The sequence below is a fragment of the Phaethon lepturus genome, unplaced genomic scaffold, assembly GCF_000687285.1.
Source record: "Phaethon lepturus isolate BGI_N335 unplaced genomic scaffold, ASM68728v1 scaffold2967, whole genome shotgun sequence".
NCBI classification, from domain to species: domain Eukaryota; kingdom Metazoa; phylum Chordata; class Aves; order Phaethontiformes; family Phaethontidae; genus Phaethon; species Phaethon lepturus.
In genome coordinates this window covers 50069-71478 of record NW_010552344.1, presented here as the reverse complement: position 1 = coordinate 71478, position 21410 = coordinate 50069, and the positions used below count along the sequence as shown (strand labels likewise).

General features: G+C 44.8%; 1 protein-coding gene across 1 annotated transcript; it reads right to left on the bottom strand.

Annotated features, from left to right (window-relative positions):
* Window positions 1-2252: 2252 nt before the first annotated feature.
* On the bottom strand, window positions 2253-21085 carry RASSF6 (Ras association (RalGDS/AF-6) domain family member 6). Its single transcript, XM_010291169.1, has 11 exons — window positions 20901-21085; window positions 16114-16203; window positions 9967-10045; window positions 8599-8750; window positions 6738-6829; window positions 6111-6295; window positions 5593-5694; window positions 4253-4304; window positions 3272-3390; window positions 3086-3183; window positions 2253-2328 (listed from the first exon to the last, which is right to left on the bottom strand). Exons 2-11 carry the CDS (start codon window positions 16182-16184, stop codon window positions 2253-2255), a joined length of 1026 nt encoding a protein of 341 aa, XP_010289471.1. The 5' UTR covers window positions 16185-16203; window positions 20901-21085.
* Window positions 21086-21410: the final 325 nt, after the last annotated feature.

Genomic DNA, 21410 nt, shown 5'->3' with positions numbered 1-21410 from the left:
TCAGCAGGACAAGTGAAATGAAATGGATGCAAGTATTGAACATTGGACGGTGGCAAAAACAGCTCAATTTAGGAAGTCTGTACACACACAGGGGATTGGAGAACCGGCTGGAAAACACTTCCTCTCGTTTCCGCATGGGCTGTGCATCCATTTCTCTTTTAATCTCAGACCAAGGAATTACGAATATTTCATATTGCAGTGTTTTCATACTTCACCTTCACACAACTACTCAAGCATGTACTAAGTGGCACATGTGACAAATAGCTTATTCTGTATAAAAAAAACAAAACCTTTAATAGTTTGTTCCACTTCAAAGGACAAGTAGGTGCTGCAGCACAGGCCAAGATGCCTGCAGCTCTCGCCCTTCCCTAACGTGTGCCCACTAGCATAGTTCCCCGCTCATCAGGATCAGCCACCTGACTACTGCTTTGCAGACGGGTTCCCGTTTGTTCCTTACAGTAATTTAGGCAGCACCAAGCCAGAAACGCAGGCGACAAGGTCTGTGCCTAGTGCGACTCGAGCACCATTCCCGCAGTGCTTCAGCGGCTGGTGCTTGAAACGTACCTGGCGTCAGAGGAACACGAACCTCCATCCATGACACAGCTGAAGCTGCCAACTTCTGCTAGGGTTTGGGTAAGAACTTGACTGTGGTCTACTTCAGGCTTCACCAAAGTGTCACCTTTCCTCACCAGTATAACCTGAGATGTTTCAGGGTGAGACTCATACCTCCTAAAACTTGGCTAACGCATTCTAAGTGTCCCTGGGGAAGCTGCAGTGACGCTCATGTGTGTACCTCTGTTGCTCCATGGGAGTTACACTTGCATCTCTAAGGCAACCCCTATTTAATGCCATGCCTCTTCACTGCTGAATTATTTCTAATTCTCTCCTCTGCGCTTCCTTGCCCATAATTATTTTCCTGGGATGGATTGTAATAGACTGTACATTAAAATAAACCCCTTGCCCCAACCACAAAAGTTTCAATTAGCACACTGGCTTTTCATTTTTAAATTACCATCCATGTATCATCATCTCAGGCTGCATCAAGGGTTTCACATGTGATTTATCCATGTGATTTCTAGGCAACATTTTCTGCGCTTCAATTCTCTCTCTCTCAGTGTTTACCTTATCTGCATAAGCTAAAGGTATCTGAGGGAAAAAACAGGTACCAGGTAAAAACCAGAAACTAATCGAGGAGGGCAATTAATTGTGCACGAATTGGATTTTATTTACATCTCTACAACGTGAGCTTTAATATTCAGCACTACCAAACCAGACGGGACCCAACAGCCAGCTAGTGTACGCTGCGCGGGGGCCAGACTGCCCCAAAACCGCATCCGTGGGACGGACGCCAGCCGACCCGATCACAGCTGATGTTCAGCCTCTTGCCCTGAACACCGCTCATTTCCACCTTCAAATATAAACCACAGGAAGGAACCCGGAATCGTTTGTTTCACCGGCCACCACCAAAAATGCCGCAGCGCCTTCCAGGCCCCTATCAAGCAGATGCAACCGTGCTAAGTGAGAGTTCTCACCTGGCACCTCAAGAGGTATTTCAGAGATAAAGTCTCTCTTACGTTTAAGAGCTGAGTAGCTGTTAGCTGGGAGGGTTTCCATTTATATTTTTCTAACTGCAGCACAAAGCTTAAGAAAGTTAGGCATCTACCAGTCTGAAGCCCGTGGAATTTCAGGTGTCTCACACAGGTTTTAGTTTTGGTTGGTTTTGGTTGCTTGGTTGGTTTTTGGCCTTGGTTTTGTTTTTTGTTTTTAAGCTAAGTCAAAAGTCTAACTGCAATCTTAGATAAATAAATACTTTTTGCCACTTATCTCTACAGAAAAGCTTCCTCCTAACATAATTCAACATTTCTCTAGTAGAAGGAAAACCACATACTTAACTTTCCTATTGTTTGTACAATTAACATATGGGTTATTGCAATATTTTTCTTCTATGCTAGACTTCTGGTAATGGTTTGTAAATTGGTAGCTTTTAAAGCCTTGTGCCTCACACAGGATTTTTTTTCCCTATCGTAAGTTCCAAGCTAGATTCAGAACCTGTCTTTGGGGCCATCTAGTGCATGTTCTTAGGTGGTTCCCAACAGAGCTGTAGAGGAGGGCGTTCCGTTTCGGTTGCACAATTGTCAGGAGAAACTTGAACATTTCGGACACCCCCGTGCTTTAAGTGCTCTTCAGCCATGGCACGTTCAAGCAAATGTACTGACTTTCCTTTGGCAGAGGCGGTGCGTGGGGCATTCGCATCAAACAGTAGTTTCTGTTTTTTGAACAGTTCGACTGTGAAGGTGCTGGCATATCATACTCTTCTCGTTCATGTACCTGAGATCAAGAGAGAAAAAAATGCAATTAAGTAACCCAGAATGCTGCAAAAATGGAACCCAAATTCTAACGTGCTAATTCAATGGCTGAAAAATGTTGTCAGGAAAGCTTTTCTGACAGAAAAAGGCAATTGCTATTTATGTTTTTCTTCACGTTTCCTGGCCACTTTGATTCAAAGTGATTATCAGATAATCATTTGATAAACATATCCACAAGTGGTATAGACTCTCACTGCTTTTGACCTCAGGACTCATATGTACATTCAGAAATATCGGTGCATTTCCAACTTGGACCTGTTGTGCACTTCGAGCTACCGTCAGAAGAACTCAGGCCATTTATCAGGAGTGAAGTTTTAAAGGGACATTGACAATTTGCCACTAATATAGCTTAAATGCTACGCTACCGAGATTGTACCACCACAGTACGTCCCACATGTATACTTTCCAAGGAAACCCACAGCAGCAAGCAGAGACGGAGGAACCAGTCTGAGGCTCAGAAGAAAAACAAAGTACACAGAAGTGAGCCTGCGGGCCCATAGTTTCTGGAAAGATCACCCTCACGTGTATGTAGTCAGTATTTGTTCTGGAGTCTTTAATAGCAACAGCTCAGCTGGGTAGGCAGGATATAGAAAGGATTATAAATCCCACCAAGGTTCACTTCAGTAGTCCCGGCACAGCATTCTAACGGCCTTCTGCGACATAAACGCGTTCACCTCTCCTGGACAAAAAATGACACCACTCATTTTATTTCTGTTTACCTTGCAATTGTCTGTTGAATCTCCTGCTCTTCCTCCTCATTTATTCTGTGCAGAATCGACTCCAAAAAGGGAAGATGAAATTGAATATACTGAGCAACCTATGAAGACGACGACAAGAAATACCCATTAGCAAGTGTGCTAACTGCGAAAAATACGATGAACTACTAGAATTGGAGATATACGTACATCACTGCTAATCTCTTCCACGTCCCTGTCCATGAGAAAAAACTTGGCAATCTTCTCCGAGGGCCCCTGCAAGAGTCTGTGCAGTAACGGAACGTCTCCACTCCTCAGCTGCTTCTTTTCTGGGATTTATAAGGAATGTCGTGATGCACAGAACATACAACAGTGCCTTTAGATACCTCATGCAATCAGTAGTCTTTTTTCGTGACAACGAGCCTGTATTTCACTGACCTGCCATTGTTAGATCCCTAACAAGTCTCTACGGCGTATTTGCAGGAGTAGGCGGCACCTAACGTATGCTACGCTTGTTGGAAGAAATTGGTGGGTGCCACACAAAGAAGTTGCCATTTAGGTAGCCAAGCAAGCATTGAAGAGACTGATCCCAGGCTCAGCAGCTTGACCATGACTCCCTAAACCAAAACCTACTTGATAGTTTTCACACATAATTTCAACTTTTTCGTATTTTGACATTTTAAGGACACACCCATCAGTTTGCTCTCCCATTCTTTCAGGTGTGCCTTTTAATAAAGGTACAATTGCCTTTTTCCTCAAGTTGTAGAGTAGGCTGTGTTGTGGACGTAAACATTTCAACACTGAAAAATGAGTACTTGAACTAGGCACCCGCGATCCAGGACTGCCATCCAAAACCGTCAATTAAAACATCCCCTAACGCTACCAGCGACAGCCTGGCACCCCACAGTTGCACTACGGCCGTGCAGAACAGCAGTTCCAGCAGAAAAGAATCTTAAACATGGCCCTTGGATACGGGAAAAACGAAGGCCTGATTAGCGGAACTAACCACACAGGCAGCACACTGAAAGCACCCAGAAAACAGTTACTCAGGTTTTCCTCTCCATCGGGGGACCATACATCTCTAAGGGGTCTCCAGGAAAGCCAAAATGCCACGCCGAGCCCACGCTGCCTGCGCAAGGGCAGATGCCTGTGGTGAATCCCGTCACTCCAAGTTAAGCGGTCCCCACTTACCTCCGGATGCATGGATAATGTAAAGTGCAAATTCATGTGGGCTGTTTTCAATCTGTGGAACGCAAACAAAAAAGTCTGCTCAAACTGATAAAAACTTTTCCCTACCAGCAGGTAGTCTCTGTGCTTCTCAACTCAGATATTGAAATCCAAGTCTAAGACTGGCATCTTGCCAGTAGAAGAGTTAAAAGATACTGGATTTGGATAAGATAGAAAGCCATGCTGCCATGTTCATTGTCCCTTTAGCCCACTACCTCACAACTGCTTAGATTACCATATTGCCCAGATGGGCAACATAGCTTCTTAGGCAACACTCGATCTTTAGAGTCTTGTAAGCATCTTGGAGCATCCTTAACTACTTCTATACACCTTTTTTTTTCAGGTGACTTGAATATTTGCCAACAGTGTTACCGCTAGGGTAAACGCCTGTGATCCCTTCCTATCCGCTTGCCTGCACAACCACATTCAGACAACAGCCGTCCTTTGGAACACCTATGTCTCCCATTTATTCTCTATGACTTTAAAACCTGCTCTGTAACTCCATTTGCTATGTTGTTATTCATACAAGTCAGCTCCTCCTTTTAGTATTACACTACCAAGTCTTGCTTCACACGGTTAGTAATTCTGCGATAGCAAAGCCTCTAGACAAGTTAAATAGAGAATTGTCAAAAATTGTACACTCAGAAGCTACATATAATAAAGATACTGAAGAAACATACAGTGCGTTGGCTTTACCGTTGGGTAAATATATTTCTGAGTGGGTATAATCACCTTAATAGCAGATGGTATCAAAGAAACTCCAAGATAAAAAAAACAAGAAAAAAAAAAAAGAAAAGGCGTTTCAGACAGCATGGCACCGATCTCCAGCACTAGTTTTAACTCTGGACTTTCTGGAGCTTTCCGTGTGCCCGGATGTAATAGAACGCGTATCCCAGCCACTCCGGTAAAAGAGAATTCCCTCGTTTTGAGCAAAATGCAGTCACCGGTTGCCGTCACTAGAGGGAAGCACGGCCACGTGCGTTAAACAAACATCCCGCAAAGCTCCCGGTGCCCCCGCGGTGGCCTCTCCCGAGCGGGAGCTGGTGGCCGAGCGGTTCTGTAGTTGTCGCTTCGCTGCACCTCAACACCCAATACACCTTTTCTGGACTCACATGCCGTCCAGCGTCAGTGAAATAAAACCAAGCCATTCCTTAAAAACGGCCCGTGTGGTTTTCCCTGTGCTCTATTCCACACGCTGTCCCCTCCCGGTTCTCCCCGGCCTTTCGGGCCGCGCTGCTGAGACACCCTGGAGCGCACGTTTCCAGAACCCGGCTGCACTTGCTTCCACCAGCACGCACCGTTACCTTAAACTTCCGAAGCAACTGTTCTATGACTTGTCTTGTTCTCATCTGGCTGTTGATTCTGATTTTGGTTTCTGATCCAAAAGCTGGAGTGAAAACTGATGTCTAGGAACAAAAACAGCAGCAGAAGGGCACGAGCGTGAGGGATTGCCGCACGTGAGGGCTGGGACTCAGAAGGGTAAAAACCAGCACAGCCCTGGGACCGAGCAAGCAGTCGGGGACGCTGCCACTGTTGCCATAAAGCAAAGGGCGGGCGGTGTCCTTAGGTGAGCACGCAGGGGCCTTGCGCACCCCTGCCGTGCGGCAGCTGTGCGCACCTGAAACCCACCTGCTGGAGCAGACCCCGAAAACAGACCCCAGTGGTTGAGCCCGAGGCCCGAAGACACCGGCCTGGCCACACAGAGGGGTGGGTGGTGGGTGTGGCTAAGGGGGTGCAGGGCAGATCCAGAAGCTTGCTGGGCATCTTCATCTGTCCCACTACCCCACCTCTGGTGATCAAAGACAAATGTAAACATTTGTACCTCGTAGTTGTAGAAGTGGCCGTTAATTGAGAACCTGTGAGTTTCTACTTCTGTTCTCGCTATCATGGGGAGCTTGGTCCTCTTCCGCACAGCCGCGGCATTGCCGACGGCCCTGGGCAGGGTAGCGCAATCATGTTCCTGCTCGCTCTTGGACTTCAGAGTGTGGCTTTCGTAAGGTGAATAACCTGGACGAAACAAAACCGCATCAGCACATCGCACGGCTGCTCTGCCCTCCTTGCCGGCACCCCCACAGGAAAAAGGCTCTTGGTGGAGAGATTTTTTTATTTTAAATTACGGTTTTTCACGGGGGCAGGCGTGGGAGAGGAGCAGGGCACAGGCGTACAACGCAGAGCAATAGGCTGTCTGCAGTGGCCACAGTTTGCTGTTTTCTTCGCTTCTTGGGCATGATTACTTTAGTGAAAGCACAGCCTGTTAGCACTAGCCAGTTGAAATGTTATCTGCACAGCAATGCTTTCACTAGCCGCTCATAGGGCAGTGTTTCCCTGGCACGTAGTAGATGTTAAACAGCGACAGAAAAAGACTTCCCTTTATCTTAATGTGTCCAAGTATTTTTGCACAGTCACAGCACAAAAAAATTTTGGTGAACCTAAGAGCACCGACACTAACTTTGCTCCAGGTCTGGCTTTTCTTCAGTAGATTTCAATGTCTCCCCGCTAATATGATGTAGATCATCAAATTCTCCCCAGCGTGTCATTCCCCTGAAACACCAAACATACATTCATAGTTGATTACTCCTCATTAACCCATTGATTTCAATTTATCCTGTAGCCAGGCTTCACATAATACATTTCTATCCCCATTCAAAACTTTATGGAACACAACTACAGACTTCAATGTGGTGTATGAAGCCAGGAATTTTAGTTTATGTCATAATGAAATCGGTCAGTAAAATGCCGTATGACTAGGGATCCCAAAGGTAACACAAGCCTATTCACAGTCTGTTGAACATTGACCATGACATCCCTTAAACAATTCACAGTAATTCTTTATCTATTTTTTAGCAATGCCCTGGATTAATCCCATGTAGGATGTCAGGCAGGCATGCAGAGAACACACTCCGCGGTTTAGTCACAGGGCGCATCATGTCTGTTATACAGACAGGGACATGAAAGATAAAATTACCATACTAGCCCCTCGTGCTATCCAAACCAGTTCTGTACCAGAGCAGGAAATGCAATCCAGTCCTTTTTAAAAATCCAGCTTCCTTTATGCCAGTATTTCCCTAATTCATTGCAGAAACTCTCTAGCAGAAAGTCTTTGGCCACTTAATGCTCCGACGGAGAATAAACCAATTTGTAGGAAAATATTAAAAATTCATTTCCTATACATATTCAAAACAATATTCAGCTAACTCCAGTGAACATGCCAAATGAAGATCTCAGTTGTGTTCCATGCATTTAAAAAGTTCATTTAAGATCAAACAGTCAAGCTGCTCTGCATACCTTAAAGCATGTCAGGGCAGCTTCACATTTCTGTGATCATGAATTAGTATTTACCTTAAGATTCAGATCTCCACCAGTAATAAGTTCTTTAAGAAATGAAAGGCAAAGAATAACTAACAGCCAGCCTGGACCCTATCCTACAGACCACATGCACCTCATACCAGTAAGAGCTGGTGAAGGTAAAACAAAAACCAGATTTGCCTCAGGCTCCTCACTGGTTACTCCTGGCAGGTTACATCCCTTGATTTCAACACCAAGAGACAGGGAGGAAGACTGACCCTGTCTTTACTGGAACTTCACAGCTGCCATGACGGTAGAATTAAACCCGCAGTTCCAACACGTAGCCCATGCAATCGAAGACAGCAGATAACTAAGAAAACTAGCTCTGAAATACAGAATTTATCCGGGAGTCATTCAGGGGAAACATTGGCTCAGCCTCCATTTAACACATGACTCAGGTTCATCTCATCAGATACAATTCAAAATCGACCAACCAAGGCTTCAGAAATAGCATTCAAAACAGAAAGAAGAAATACTCCAAGAACCTACATCATTTTTTACAGATATGGCAAGACTAGCAAGAGTCAGATCACCACAACACGCTCAGATGTGAGGTGTCCCCGGCAGAGGCTGACCTGTGTGTATTTCTACAGGGTTTTAACATTAGATTTTGCATGGACAAAGCCAGTACTCGTTCCCTGGCTTGAACTTTGCCCACAGAAGCAACGGTGTCACAGCTCAAGTACCCAGGAAGGTAACCTGCCACAGCCAGTCGCTTAGCACTAACCTACCAGCTTTCTGCTTCGTGCTGCACAAAGTGCCCCGACACGATGCTACCAAGATATATCTTTCCACCCAGCGGAAGGTGTTGAAAGACCAGACCGGTTACAGAGTACTGCTGTGCAAGCGACCACCACAGCCTTCGGGAATCTGGGATATACAGCCAGCCGCATGCACTAAAGCAACCTACACAAGCTCTCTTGAAATACTACCCCGCCTCCTTCTTACCGAAGTTAATACATTACCTTTTACTAGGGAACAAACCCACACTCTCTGCTGACTTCAGGGTTACGAAAGAAGGGATCTGCTTCTCATCCTGAATTTTTAATCGGATAGGATGTCGGACTCCCCAAAATATTGACAAGATGCCTTCAATAAATGGTTTGCTTCCTTCTTGCTAAAAAAAAAAAAAAAATTAAAAAAAAATTAAAAAGAATAAGGAGCACTGCATAACAACAGAGTAATAATAATGAAACAACAATAACCCATTTCCCTTCAAAGTAAGGGGAGCACGATGAAATCGCTGAGGCCAACAGAGCCCTGGAATAGGTCACCTACAGAGGCTGTGTAATCTCCATACTTAAGGTACAGCTAGCTAAAGCCGCAGCTGACCGGATCTTGTGTCAGCATTCATTTGACTCCGACCAGGAGGTTTTCCAACCAACAGGTCCATTATTCCACACAAGTACAAGTCAAATGCTATTTGTTGTACTTGGATGACTAGGTCTTCTGAAACTAGGGTGCTAAGAAGGTGGTAAACAGGAGGAATGACTGCCGGTAAAGGAGGAAGCAGCAGTTAATGTAATCGTCCTTGTTGGCGCAGGGCACCGCACCAGTCCAAAACATGTTATCAGTCCCCATTGCTGCTGACAGTGAACTCTGCCACTGCAGAAAGAGCTGGGACAGAAGTGACGGCTGCCCGTCTTCAAACTATTTTTGCCCAGATTTTCTCTAATGTCCTTGCGAGTCTTGATATCAGCAAACAACAGAAATGCAGCTTGTGAGGAGAAAGAAATTCAGACTGCTAAACAAGGGCTTTGTGGCGTGAGAGACACCATTCATGTTTTCATCGTCCTTCAGCTCCACAGGTCCTTCTGGTCTCCACAGGGGACATGTTCCTGGGGCTACGCTTATGAGCAGTTTCTCCGTAGGCTGACCCTTGAGGAGAGCGCGGTAGTCTCTCCTACACCCGAGCGACAGTACTGCTGCTGTTACGCACTGGGGGTTCAAGCCGGAAGGGCGGGGGGAACTGCACCCCACAGAAATATGTGCAGTACTACTCCCTCCCCGCTATGGATATAAGACTTGAGGGACCAACTCAAAGAACGATTTCCTGCGATGCGCTAGGGAATGGGATGGCAAGGAGATGATGTCGTTGAAAATCTGCAACTCCCACTAGTCTGAAGGCGCCTGTTTGGGCTCTCTTCCCTCACAGCGTTCGACTCCAGAACTTGCCGTGGCAATTTTATTACTGTGCTACATTCCATCTAACATACTAACACAGAACAGGTAGCCTACACGGTTCAGTCTAGCCACATTAAACATCGGTGCCCGATAATGCTTTTCTTGCCATTACATTGTGCTTTTTAAATTATTTTCACACAGATCCTTACCTGATTATGTGACAGTTGCAGATTTTCTTGATCAGAATAGTAAGAGTTATAAGTCCTCAGAAGAGAACTCAGCTGCTCTCTAGAATAAAAGATCAAAATGAAAAGAGTAATTTTTAAACACGTCTATCACTGTAAAATCCAGGTGCAAGTAGCAGGGTAACACCCTGTACCTGTGTTACCCACTGCATCTTTATACAGGTTTGTTAATGATTAGTACATCATTTTCCAGGAGTAAAATGTTGTCAGGATATTGCGTTGCTTATAAGTTGATTCTTTAGAAGGCCTGACATGCAGAAGAAATTAATTAGTCCCAGTCTGATGTGACGTTAATTACACTACTCCAGAATAACTTGTACTTTGGACTTCTGTTATAGTCATGAGGTGGAATCCAACAGGAACAACACTCCCACACACCTATGAAGCAGATTATTTTAGTTAGGTTGCAATTTGTTTTCCCCACATCATGGTTTCCATCAGGTTTTTACGTTTTTCCAGATACTCTTCTTATTTCAAAATACCTACAGTACACTTCGGTTTCCTTCTGCTTGAACGTAACAGCTTTGCACTAACTCTTCGCTTGGAGGAGAAAGGATGGAAATAAATAGAAGCTCTGCTAACAAGCAAGGATTATATGCCTGCCCCCCAGATTTCAAACAGAAATTCATGACGCAATTAAAAAAGCAGCGTAACATTCTGCTGTGAAAACGCTGCACTGAGGCAGAAAGGCAACGTGAGGCACACTGGTGCTAGGAATGTTTAAAACTTAGAATTTAGGAAGCAGCATCAGAGATAACCATGCCTGCCTCCTTCCTTGATACAACATTGCAAGACAAGAGGGACTCTGAAAATGTTTCATATTTGATGGCGTTTCAAAATATCCAGATCAGAGCTACTGCACATCCCAGTTTCTAGTCCACAGCCCCCTCCTCCTCCCTTTGGCAACTTTGTCTGCAAAGAACGAACTTCATCTACCGGATTTTAACTGCGTGATTTCCAAACCTCGTGGGAGATTTCAGCAGAGACTGGGCCACTCGGCAGCCTGTGGGTGCGCTGCCAGCACTGCTGCAGCATGCCAGGTGGGTTGAAGTCAGAGCGCAGGGCAGTGCCGGCTGTCCACCGACAGCCGGTGCGAACGCCGCTCCCTTCTGAGCTAACAGCGGCCGCGCTGTCGACAGCCCACATGGCTGATGTGCCCATATAGCCCTTGTAAGCTACTAAGTTCACATAGTAAGAAGCAATAAATGCCACGTTGCACAAACACAGGCTCTTGGCGTATAAGAAGTAACCGCCGTACAAGGAGATACACATGGGAATAGCCTCTTCAGAGCAAAGCTGCTCAAATTCCAGCTCAAGGCTGCCTTGGATCCAAGTCCTCTGCCTCCTTAACACTATTTTTGAAGAAGGATACGTGCCAAGTTGACAGAGTCCAAAGAAGAGCAGGGGAGTGGTAAGTCGCACGTACCATGAAAACAAAAAGCAAGCTGCAGCTCAGGCTAAGGAGGACCAAAAAAAAAGACAGAATGAAGTGTAATTCAGAACCATCAAGAACAAAACTCTCTTCCGCACAGCAAATAAACAGCAAATATTGCTTTCCTGAATTACAAGATAAATAAATTCCACCAGCAGAGATAATTAAGTGTGGTAAACAAGTTCATGGAAGCCTATGAATTCTTCCTCACGGACAATCTTTAAGCACCAACTGAGATGACTAACCATCAAGATGGTTTAATGTGCTGTCTTGCACTGACAAGTGAGGACACCAAGTTTGTTTGCAAATAGTTGCTATTATTTCCATGTTTTTCTCCAGTGTGCGATATTGTAACAGCTGAACCATAGGCAAAACAGACAGCATTTGCAAACTCTTCTCACAGTAAGTTCCACATAGACCTACTGAAAGTATTCAAGACCCATGTATCGTCACAAGTACTATTACAACTCCTACACCAATCTTAAGTAAGAAAAAACCCCAAACCAAAAAAACCCACAACCCACCCCAAAACCCAAACCAAGAACCGACTTCTAGCACCGTCACTGAGAAACAACTCACACCTGGGAATGACACACAGTAGAAATTACATTTTAATATTTCAGCAGTCCGAGTTCACCAAGAACATCAAAGAACGAACGTCAGAGGTGCAGACTATATGCAAAGTGTTACACCCCACCTTCCGTGAAAGATACGTTGAGCGAGGAACTTCACAGTACAGCCTTAGGGCACCGGAAACACCGGCATGAATAGTTTCAGCAAACTTTGTAACAGTTGTTTTGCTGTTGCAGTCACAACACACCCACGTCCCCCCAGAACGCGAGGACGTTCTCAACGGTGACAATGGCGCCCTTATCAGAGATGAGAAACCTCAGAATGATCTCTCCCCTAGGAAAGGGATCAGCTTGTCCATCACTGCAAAGCAGTTCAGAAGGACATTTTTAGGGGTGAAATAAATATTATTTCTCAGCCTCTCTCTCTGACCAGATTGTGACTCTATTTACTCACATTGACTGTTCAAACGGCTGCACAGTTGATGATGTAAACTTAAATAGAAAAGTCAACCGTTGCTCGGGGAATCTCACCCAAGATACTAAGAAACTCTAAGATATCAGAGAAAGAGAATAGGAGAAGGATGGATCACGCAAAGAAATACAGATAATTTTGGTGGAAAGTGCTACGTGTGATTTTCAGAGCATCAATTAGACAAAAGAAAGCATCTTCTGCTGGGACTGTGACAGTCTTACTCCAGCAAGCGTAGACCCTCTTCTGTGACACACGTGCTCTTCTTCTACCATCGGCCTCCCCATCTAAGGTCTCTCCAAGAGCTCAAAGCCGGTGCCTTACGCAGGACTGTGTTTCTCAGTCACCTCTTACAATTCATGCGTTATCCAAAGCACACGGACAACACGGTATCTCTGAAAAACGCCAAGCAGAACTATATCATGATCTGAGCCCCTGCACAGGATCAAGCCCCTGCACCTGCAGCACCTGCTTCTTTGTTCGGGGCGAGGCAGGCAGGCATCTGACTGAGCATCGAAGCAGAGCGGACTGATGGACACTGCTGCCCCAGAGCCCAACATTAAGACCGGTCCGCGGGAACGCGGCCTTGCCCCAGGCTTGGCTGCTGACACACTGGAGAAGGAAGTCGGGGGAGCAGGGAAGCCAGTTAATGTGTATATGCTCCGTTTGGGACGGAGGGGCACACGACGCCTGCGGGGAAAAAGCTTTCCCTGGCATACCCGGTCCCTCCCTTGCTCCGCTTAATGAACCAAACTTGGCAGTGCCCGGTTGCTTGGTGAGCCTTCTTGCATGGTGAGAAAAGGCAAAAGATGGCTTTTTTTACTCAGCAGGTAACATTAGGACAAGGGCTGCACCACTAAACTCAACGTTAACTGCATTCCCTTCTAACGCTGCAGATGTTAATTATTTACTTTGTTAACTTAGCGCAACTCCCCCAAAAATATTTTGAAGTGGCTTGATCAACAAAGTGCTGGGCTTCCAACCAGCATTTTGTACGTTTACTTCTACTCGCTTTGATCTAAAACCCTCGTAATAGAGATGGTGAAAGCCTTTCTGTTCCTCGTGTTGGAATAGCTGATTGCAGGTTCTTTGTGTCTCGTCAGCTATGAGGGATTGTGTTCAGGTCATCCCAGCAAAAGGGAAAGTTTTAATAGACTTAGATATGCATCAGATACAAGCAAAATTTTGATCATACTGGCTAAAGGTAAGCAAGATTAAGCACGTCTTGGCCTCATACACAGGCAAAATCCAGATGCAGTTTAAGATTAACGCCTAAGTAGGAGACACGCAGTTTTGCTCTGCAGATGTTGCGATAGACCTGCCGATCCTGCTTGCGAGGTGCTTCAAACACACACCTTGTTATCCTTTGTAGCCTAATACCTTGGGCAATCATTTTATTGACAGCTGTTATTTTGTAGGCTTTTCCAGGGCTGGGAGATCACTTCCCTGAAGACTAGGAATATGTAAGGACTTGGGTCACACTCTGAGGCTCATGCAAAGGCAAAAGAAACGGTTGGCTAAAAGCACTACACGATGTGGTAGAGTTTATCTCTGAGGCAGGTTCCATTTCTCAGCACAATCTCTGAAGATTCTCATTTAGTTTCTTGCCTTGTCTAGAAAAACTCCACCTTAACTTCCACAGAAGTTTGCACAGTTAAATCTTTCAGGTTTCAGCCTCGCATTAGTGCAACCAACAGTGACGAACCACGCAAGCCATTAGAAAAGCCCTGCGGGAGATATTTAACAGCAGCTCTCACTGACTTGTTGGTCCTGGTGTAATGCAGAGATATTAGAAAAGAAAATATTTCGTCTTTTAGCCCCAGAAAGGAGTTACATATGCACTACTAATTCTCAAATGAGTCTTGGTGTAACATCTTCACTAGGAAGGCTCAAAGACTGCACTAACCGAGAGGCAAGCGGTCAGACAATCAGCAGCTCTGTTGTGTTGCAACACTGCTCCTCACAGCACGGCTTTGTGACCACAGCCAAATGCAGCCATTAGTAGAAGCCAAAGCTAAGGAACTGGTAGCACAACTTAGAGACAAACCCTCAAAAAGGTACCATTTACTGCAGATTCACCACCTTCTTCAGTAATGAAGGCAGGATACAAGGGAGCTGTAAGGCCAAGTGCCCTCGTGGTAAACCACAACAGAGCCCAGACTGTGTTCACTCAAAACGCTAACCCAGGACAATTCACCTGTGTCCTCTTCTCCCCGAAGCCTTACACTTTTACCCACGGGTATTTATGGCAGTTATACTTAAGGATGCAATAGTTCAGCCAGGCAAATAATACCACATGCCTTGGTCAGCCTTTTGATCCGACCATTGTGCAATTCCCCAACGACACGCTTGCCAAGTCCGCAAGATCTGCAGGATACAACTGAAATAGGAGGAACCTAACAGCTGGTTCAACGTAGAGACAATGGATGATATTCTGGAAATTGTATTGAAAGCAAGCTGGAGTGCATACATAATGTCCTAATGGGTCTTTAAATGTTGTTGTTGTTTTTTTTTTCCTCAAGGCAAATAAACTCCAACAGTACTTTAAACCGTGACTGTAATGCAGAAGGGTCTCAACCAGGATCTACATTTCACCATCTGAACAGGCAAATATACGGGGTAGTAAAAACCCAGGGGCATTGGTTCATCTGGTACGTTTCCAAATGCTTTTGTATGCCAAGTAAATGAAAGTTCACGCAGATTAATTACCTCTGACATAGAAGCACTATGTCCCAAATGAGTAGCAGTATAAAAAAACAACTCTTTAGGAGAAGGGGAAGGATGCCTTTATTGCCTGTGTGCTTCGGGCAAAGCTCTGACACCTTTCCTTACAAAGGGGAGAAATCAATAGCATGGCTCATGCCGCATATGAAAGCGTCGGCATTCAGATCCAAATACCTACTGCAGCATGAGAAGCGCTATCGCAGGCCCCATCCCTGGGTGCATTGACAGTTAGCTTCTTCCCACAGGAAGATCAAGAGGGATGGAAATGAAGTGAGAAGAAAGCCCCCTCTTTCCAGCTCCTGTGCTCTGGTCAACACGGGAAACATTTATCCCCTAAATAAGGGGTGCACGTATACGCCAGGAGGCTCAGGGTTTATGGCAGACTTGGGAAAAATTCCTGCCAGCCAGATTTAAGGGTGGAAAAGCATCCTGCCAAATACGGTTTGAGTGCAAGCATTTTACCAGTAGGGTAAAGAACCCCTTCCACTCGCCACGGAACAGAGCAGGCAGCCCCACAAGTGTTTCTGCAAACAAACCCTGCCACCTCGGAGTACAGACCAAACCCCACGCCTCAAAGAAGCAGAGGTTGACACTGGAACTCATGTTCCGTTCCAGTAGACTTCCAAGACAGGAAGGTGGTCTTCCCTGATTTGCAATTTTATTCCAGTATACTCTAAGAGTGCTCTTGTACCTCATGAAGAAAATCCACAGAGCAAAAGGTTTAATGCTCTGTTCTTTGAAATCCATATAAAGGCCAACTTAGCTCGGTAGACACTACGCAGAAAGCAAGTGGTAGGAATCGCAGCTGCTGCTGCTACAGGCTCGGCTCTCTACAGGATCCCCTGTTAATGAATAAATATGGAGTAACTTGAAAGGAAGCAGCAAAGTAATTATTTTGTTTTTTAATTATTTACCTTGTTATGAACTTCTCCTCATTGACGGAAACAGAAGGTAGATGCTGTGCTTTCATAGTCACTTTCTTCATTTATTCCGAACAGATCAATCTAAACAAAAGGTTAAAAAAATAATTATATCCACTAGGGCCACTAAGAAAGAGTAAATGGTAAACACAGCAACATGGCCTTAGTTTGCCAGGCTCACACACTCAAGCTGAGGGCTAACTACAGCATATTTAAACTACTTTTTACTGAGCCATAACCACCAATGATTTCCCACTTCTAATAAAACAGCTATACGCCATTCCCACCAAGTACATCTCAGTGCCTTAAATCCAAAGTACTACATATACGAGGGCTTTCTCAAGTAGTTTTAGGATTGCTATACAACTCCATGATTATGTTTCACTAATGAGACTGCAACCCATTTACTGGTTAGGATTCATTTGTTAATTATGAATAGAGCATTGCCCAGGGTCACCAAAAAAAAAAAAAAGTGACTCAGCAAACTACCCTTAACCAGGTTCATAAAACTAGACAAGGGAAGAAGTAGTGTTGATCATTGGCAGAGTCCTACAGCACACAAAGCAAGCAGCTGAGATATTAAAGAACGAACAAGCTATAATTAAAGTGATGTAGCAATGTAATTTACAGATCACCATGTAGTGATTCCAGCATATTGTATAGGCAGCAGGCCAGGCCCATGAGACTCCAACAATGCATTCTTCAATAAGCTTAATTACAGAGTCTTCTCTGCCTTCATTGCCCCTCAGGTACTAGAAGAAAAGGCAGACTGAGGAAAATAACTGAAGAGACTCAGAGACTCAAGACTGACAACTGATACTGCACTGAAAAAAACCTTTATCTCAGCCCTAGAAGTGGCATCACACAGATGGGTGGAAAAAAAAGAATCCCACCAGAAGCAGCAAAATCTCTAAGGACTGCACTGGAAGTTGATTATTCCACTTTTATTTCTCTCTTTCTTGGGTGTAACGACAGAGGAGTTTGCCTGACAGCACTTGATGTCCCTTCTCCCTTATGCCAGGAGATCGACTTGAGCCCGATTTCAGATTGCAAGGGACAGAGCCTGGTCAAAGACACCGCAAAGGTACTTTAGTGTCCTCAGTGCTAAGGACAAGTAGCCTTCAGAAAAATCTATACAGAAAGCAATTCAAGCTTGAAAAGATCATGGCTAGCTAAAGAGTAGCTAGCTCCTGTGCAAATGATCCTTAACTACCGAGCTTCTTCCTTAGGACGTTACATAAAGTTTCCATAGTCATAGATGAAAGACTTGTTAAAAAAAAAAAAAGGTACGTGGACAAACGAGAAGTCTCGCATACGAGAACATTATCTTCAACCTACAAAACAGATAGAAAGCTATTTCACAGCCTCTAAAAGCAGAGCGCACTACCAAAATGAGCTTTAGGCGAGCTACTGGGGTTTCTAACAGTGCTTTGTCAGCAGTTCATCGAGAAGAGCAGGAAGGGTCCCACATACCCCTTGTCCTTTGGGAGACATCCATCAAGGCAAAAACATACCTGAAAGCCAAATAAGCCCAGGGAGTTCTGCACAGACATGAGTTAGTAGGCAAGGAAGAGACTGCTGTACACCAGTATAATAGTGTTTTTTCTTTTCCTCTGAAAAGAGTTCAGTAGTCATTGGCCACACCTCAAAATCCGCTTTCATGTGATTTACTAATTCCTCTGACTGAATCAACTGCCTATGCCAATGTAATTTCAAAACAATTTTAAAAGATGCAGAGGAGTTTATGTACATTGGCACCTGAATAACTGGATATACACTTAGGCTTCCTCCCATCTGTCAGGAAACAACACGTTAAGAACAGCAGATAGCCAAGTCACCGCTATTAAATGTAGAGCAGCGACTCTAGCATGCTCTAGCAGCGCTTCATTGCTCATGGTTGTATCCTTTTCAATAGAATTTGACCTTAAAATGATTTACGCGAAAGAAAAAGCTGATCTCTACAGACAGAGAGGAGTGATCTTTACACAAAAAGAACACCACAAGATTATCACTGAACTACACACTTCGTTACGCAGCCAACGGCTCTTACTAAATTATTTGCCTTACAAACCTTGAGCGCATCTTAAATCATCTGGATGCCATTACAATGCTGACAATGAAACTACCTGGAAAAGTAGCTGGTGATGGGAACAATTCTTCACCAACGCCTCCCCCTGCTCTCTCCCTCGCTGCCCCATTAGCCTGGACAAAGACTGACCTTTTCTCCTAGAGCTGCTGCAGAAGCACAAAAGACGTTTATTAAATTTTCCTCAGTCGTGTGACCAGTTCTTCTCATCAGGCTTGTACAAAACACTTCCACAGCGCCAGCTCACCCTAGAGAGACAGCACTTCTCCGTGCAACCTTCCCATAGGCGCATTTTGGCCACACACATCTCACGGCCCTTATTTTTAGTTAAACCTGAAACCTGCGGGTTGGGAACATGCAGTGACTGTCCCAGCACAATTATTTGACACCGCAAATGATAGCGTATTAACACTGGCGCTCCACAAGTCTACAAAGCTGTCCCATCTTATATCACCTCCGAGTAGTCCATTGTTTTCCGCATCATTTCCCTATAGCTCTTTTGAGGAAGCGAACAGGAAAAGGGAAGTGGCTTCTTCCCATTGCTCCCTTTGATTTGAACGAACAAAAAGGCACTCATCTCCCAGCTCTTCCAACAGTGTATGATGGTGGCCATCTACTCAAAGCTATCTCCTGACTGGCTTTGTGTCAGGCAGGCCTCTTCAGCTTTATGTTAAACTTCACTAGAATCCCAGAACTCTCTCAGATACTTAAGACCTGGAAAGTGGGACCTCGCTGGACTAACCTCCTGGCCTGAGACTTAACCAAAAAGAAACTTAATGCTCGGAAGAAGACCGAGTAAAGCCTAAAATACTTTTGGAAGGAAAGAAAGGAAATGGAAGGGAGAGACAGGAGTAAATCATAAGTGGGGCAGATGGAAAATGAGCAGCTCTAGAGGAAGACTGTAACTATTGGAGAAGTCTAGGAAAAAGCCCGCTGCACAATCCCAAAGCTGACAGACCATCAATAGCCCCATCAGGGCCCAAGACAAATCTCACAGAGAGAGAGAGATTCACTTTCTTGTAAGATTTGTCTCTTACGTGAAATGTTGTTTTCCAACAAACAGTCAAAGTGTTAGGAGAGAGGCAGATGAGAGGACTTGTTTAATTTTACTATGTAGAGGGATTTTTAAGTTATTTGCTTAAGGGGACAGCACAGGGACGGGACAGCGGACGAATGACAAAGCAAAGGTAAGAGCAAACAGCCATGCAGATTTTTCCACAAGGATGACAGGAGGCAGCTGTAGAGCAGGGCTGGAAGGAGAGGGACACTCAGCATCCAGAGTCGGGCCAAGCTGGAGCTGCAAAGCAGGATTTTAATTTGTATCTAACAGCCTGAATGTGCTTTTTGGCGCATCCATATATTACGGTAGCACACTGCTCGCTCTGCAGTGCCCACGCAAAGCTCCTACTGCTGTTAAGGAAAACTAAAAACCCAAAACTTGCCAAAGTTTTCTAGGTATTTAGACCCAGTGCTTCCCAAAGCTGTTCCAAAGAACGCAGCAAGTCAGGATGGGGTGAATCTTCTCAGGAGCACATGGAGAGCCCACAAGGCTCAGCTGTCTATTGACGTAGCTGTTGACAACATATACATCTACTATTTGGTGCAGCACAAAGAGCTTGGCACTATAGGCGCAGCAGCACGTGTACCCAAGTCATTTCCTAAACTCTGAATTATCTGGTACTTAGCAAGATATTGCACCATTACCTGGTTCTTTAAAAGCAATTTTAGGATTTATTGACATACATAAGAAATTCACTATCACCAGAATAATTTTACTACTCTTGACCTAGACATACGCTCTAATTATGTAAGCTTTCATGTTGAATTTTACTTTATGGGTTTTGTTACCTTTTTTTTTTTTTTTTTTGTTAAGTTAGATGTCCTCAACACCAAAGCAAAGGTCTAACCAAAAGGAAGTACTGATTGCAAACACTTGCATTCTCCCCACTGAAAACAAGGGGGCTTTTTTCTTGGTGTTGCAGGCTTCTTTACAGTTCATTTTAAAAATCAGCTGCTACAGTATACAGTAGTAACAGCACTACTTTAACACAAAACACAGCGTAGCCCCTCTGCTCAGGCAGGTTCACAATGGGCTTCGATTACCGACCCCAAAAGTTAGTTCTTGTTTACCTGTGAATACGGCCCCTCGACTTTATCAGTCACGAAGAAAGCCATACACAAGCTCCCTCCCTTCAAACAAACAACGATAAAAGAGCAGGGCTTGCACCAAATCTATTTCAAACAGAAAGTAATTCACTATTGTGAAGAGAAGTTACTTTCTATTTCAGTCGCATAGGAAAGACAGCTCTCACCCGCCAAAAGCAACAGACAAGGTCACCTATGTAACCTTTTACGTCGGATGAGCAAGTGAATGAAGGGCAGCGAAGCCTTATGCCCGTGTATATGCCGAGCGGCAGCGCTACCTCTTATCTGCCCATTTTAATCACAACTCTGACTCGCACAAAGCCACCTTCTTTGACGAGAATTCCTGATCGAAAGCTTCTCCTTCCCTCCGGCACCCTAATTACCCGAAAGGAATTTGACTCGAGTTCTGGGTGACTGCAAAGGACCTTGCTTTCTACTGACACCGCGGGTTACACAGTAAGCCGAACAGCTCCAGCTGCACGTTTCACTTACCTGTACGTACGGTCAGAGAAGGAGAGGCAGAGAAGGTTTCACATACCTTTCACAGAGCCCTGGACAAGGCATGACAGCATTGTGCTGGCTAACAGGTACCTCTGCCTCTTCATGGAAGCCACAGAGCTGTTAATTACTATTTCGCTTAACAAACTGGGAGTGCTGGAAACCCAGGACACTCCCCGCACCTTAGAGCATGTCGGGAATATTTACCTACCCGCTTTCCTTCCTCCAAGCAGCTGACAGGAGCGCTCCCTTAGTCGCGGCTACACCTACGGGGAGGCTCCAGTTAACACTTTAATCACTAACTTAATAATGAGAGGCAACCTGCTGACTCTTACTAATTATTTGCTGACAGGGCGCACCCTGAAACATCCTGTGCTGAAAGCACTGGTAGGCTTTAACCTCTCGTCTGTTTTCTGATCCTTAGGATAAAGGCATTTTTCCTTCTCCACATATGTGCCCGTCTTCAGTGTTTAGTGCAATAACCAATACATAGAATCGGATCACACCCAAGTGTAAAAATATGGATTTATCACCTCGTGACAAAAATTCTGACAACACTACT

Coding starts and splice junctions, on each gene's coding strand:
- RASSF6 (XM_010291169.1), bottom strand. CDS start 16,184: ATGAAGAAAGTGACTATGAAAGCACAGCATCTACCTTCTGTTTCCGTC. Junction 5,695..6,110: donor GCCACTTCTACAACTACGAG/GTACAAATGTTT, acceptor TTTTGTTCCTAG/ACATCAGTTTTCACTCCAGC. Junction 3,184..3,271: donor TGGAAGAGATTAGCAGTGAT/GTACGTATATCT, acceptor TCGTCTTCATAG/GTTGCTCAGTATATTCAATT.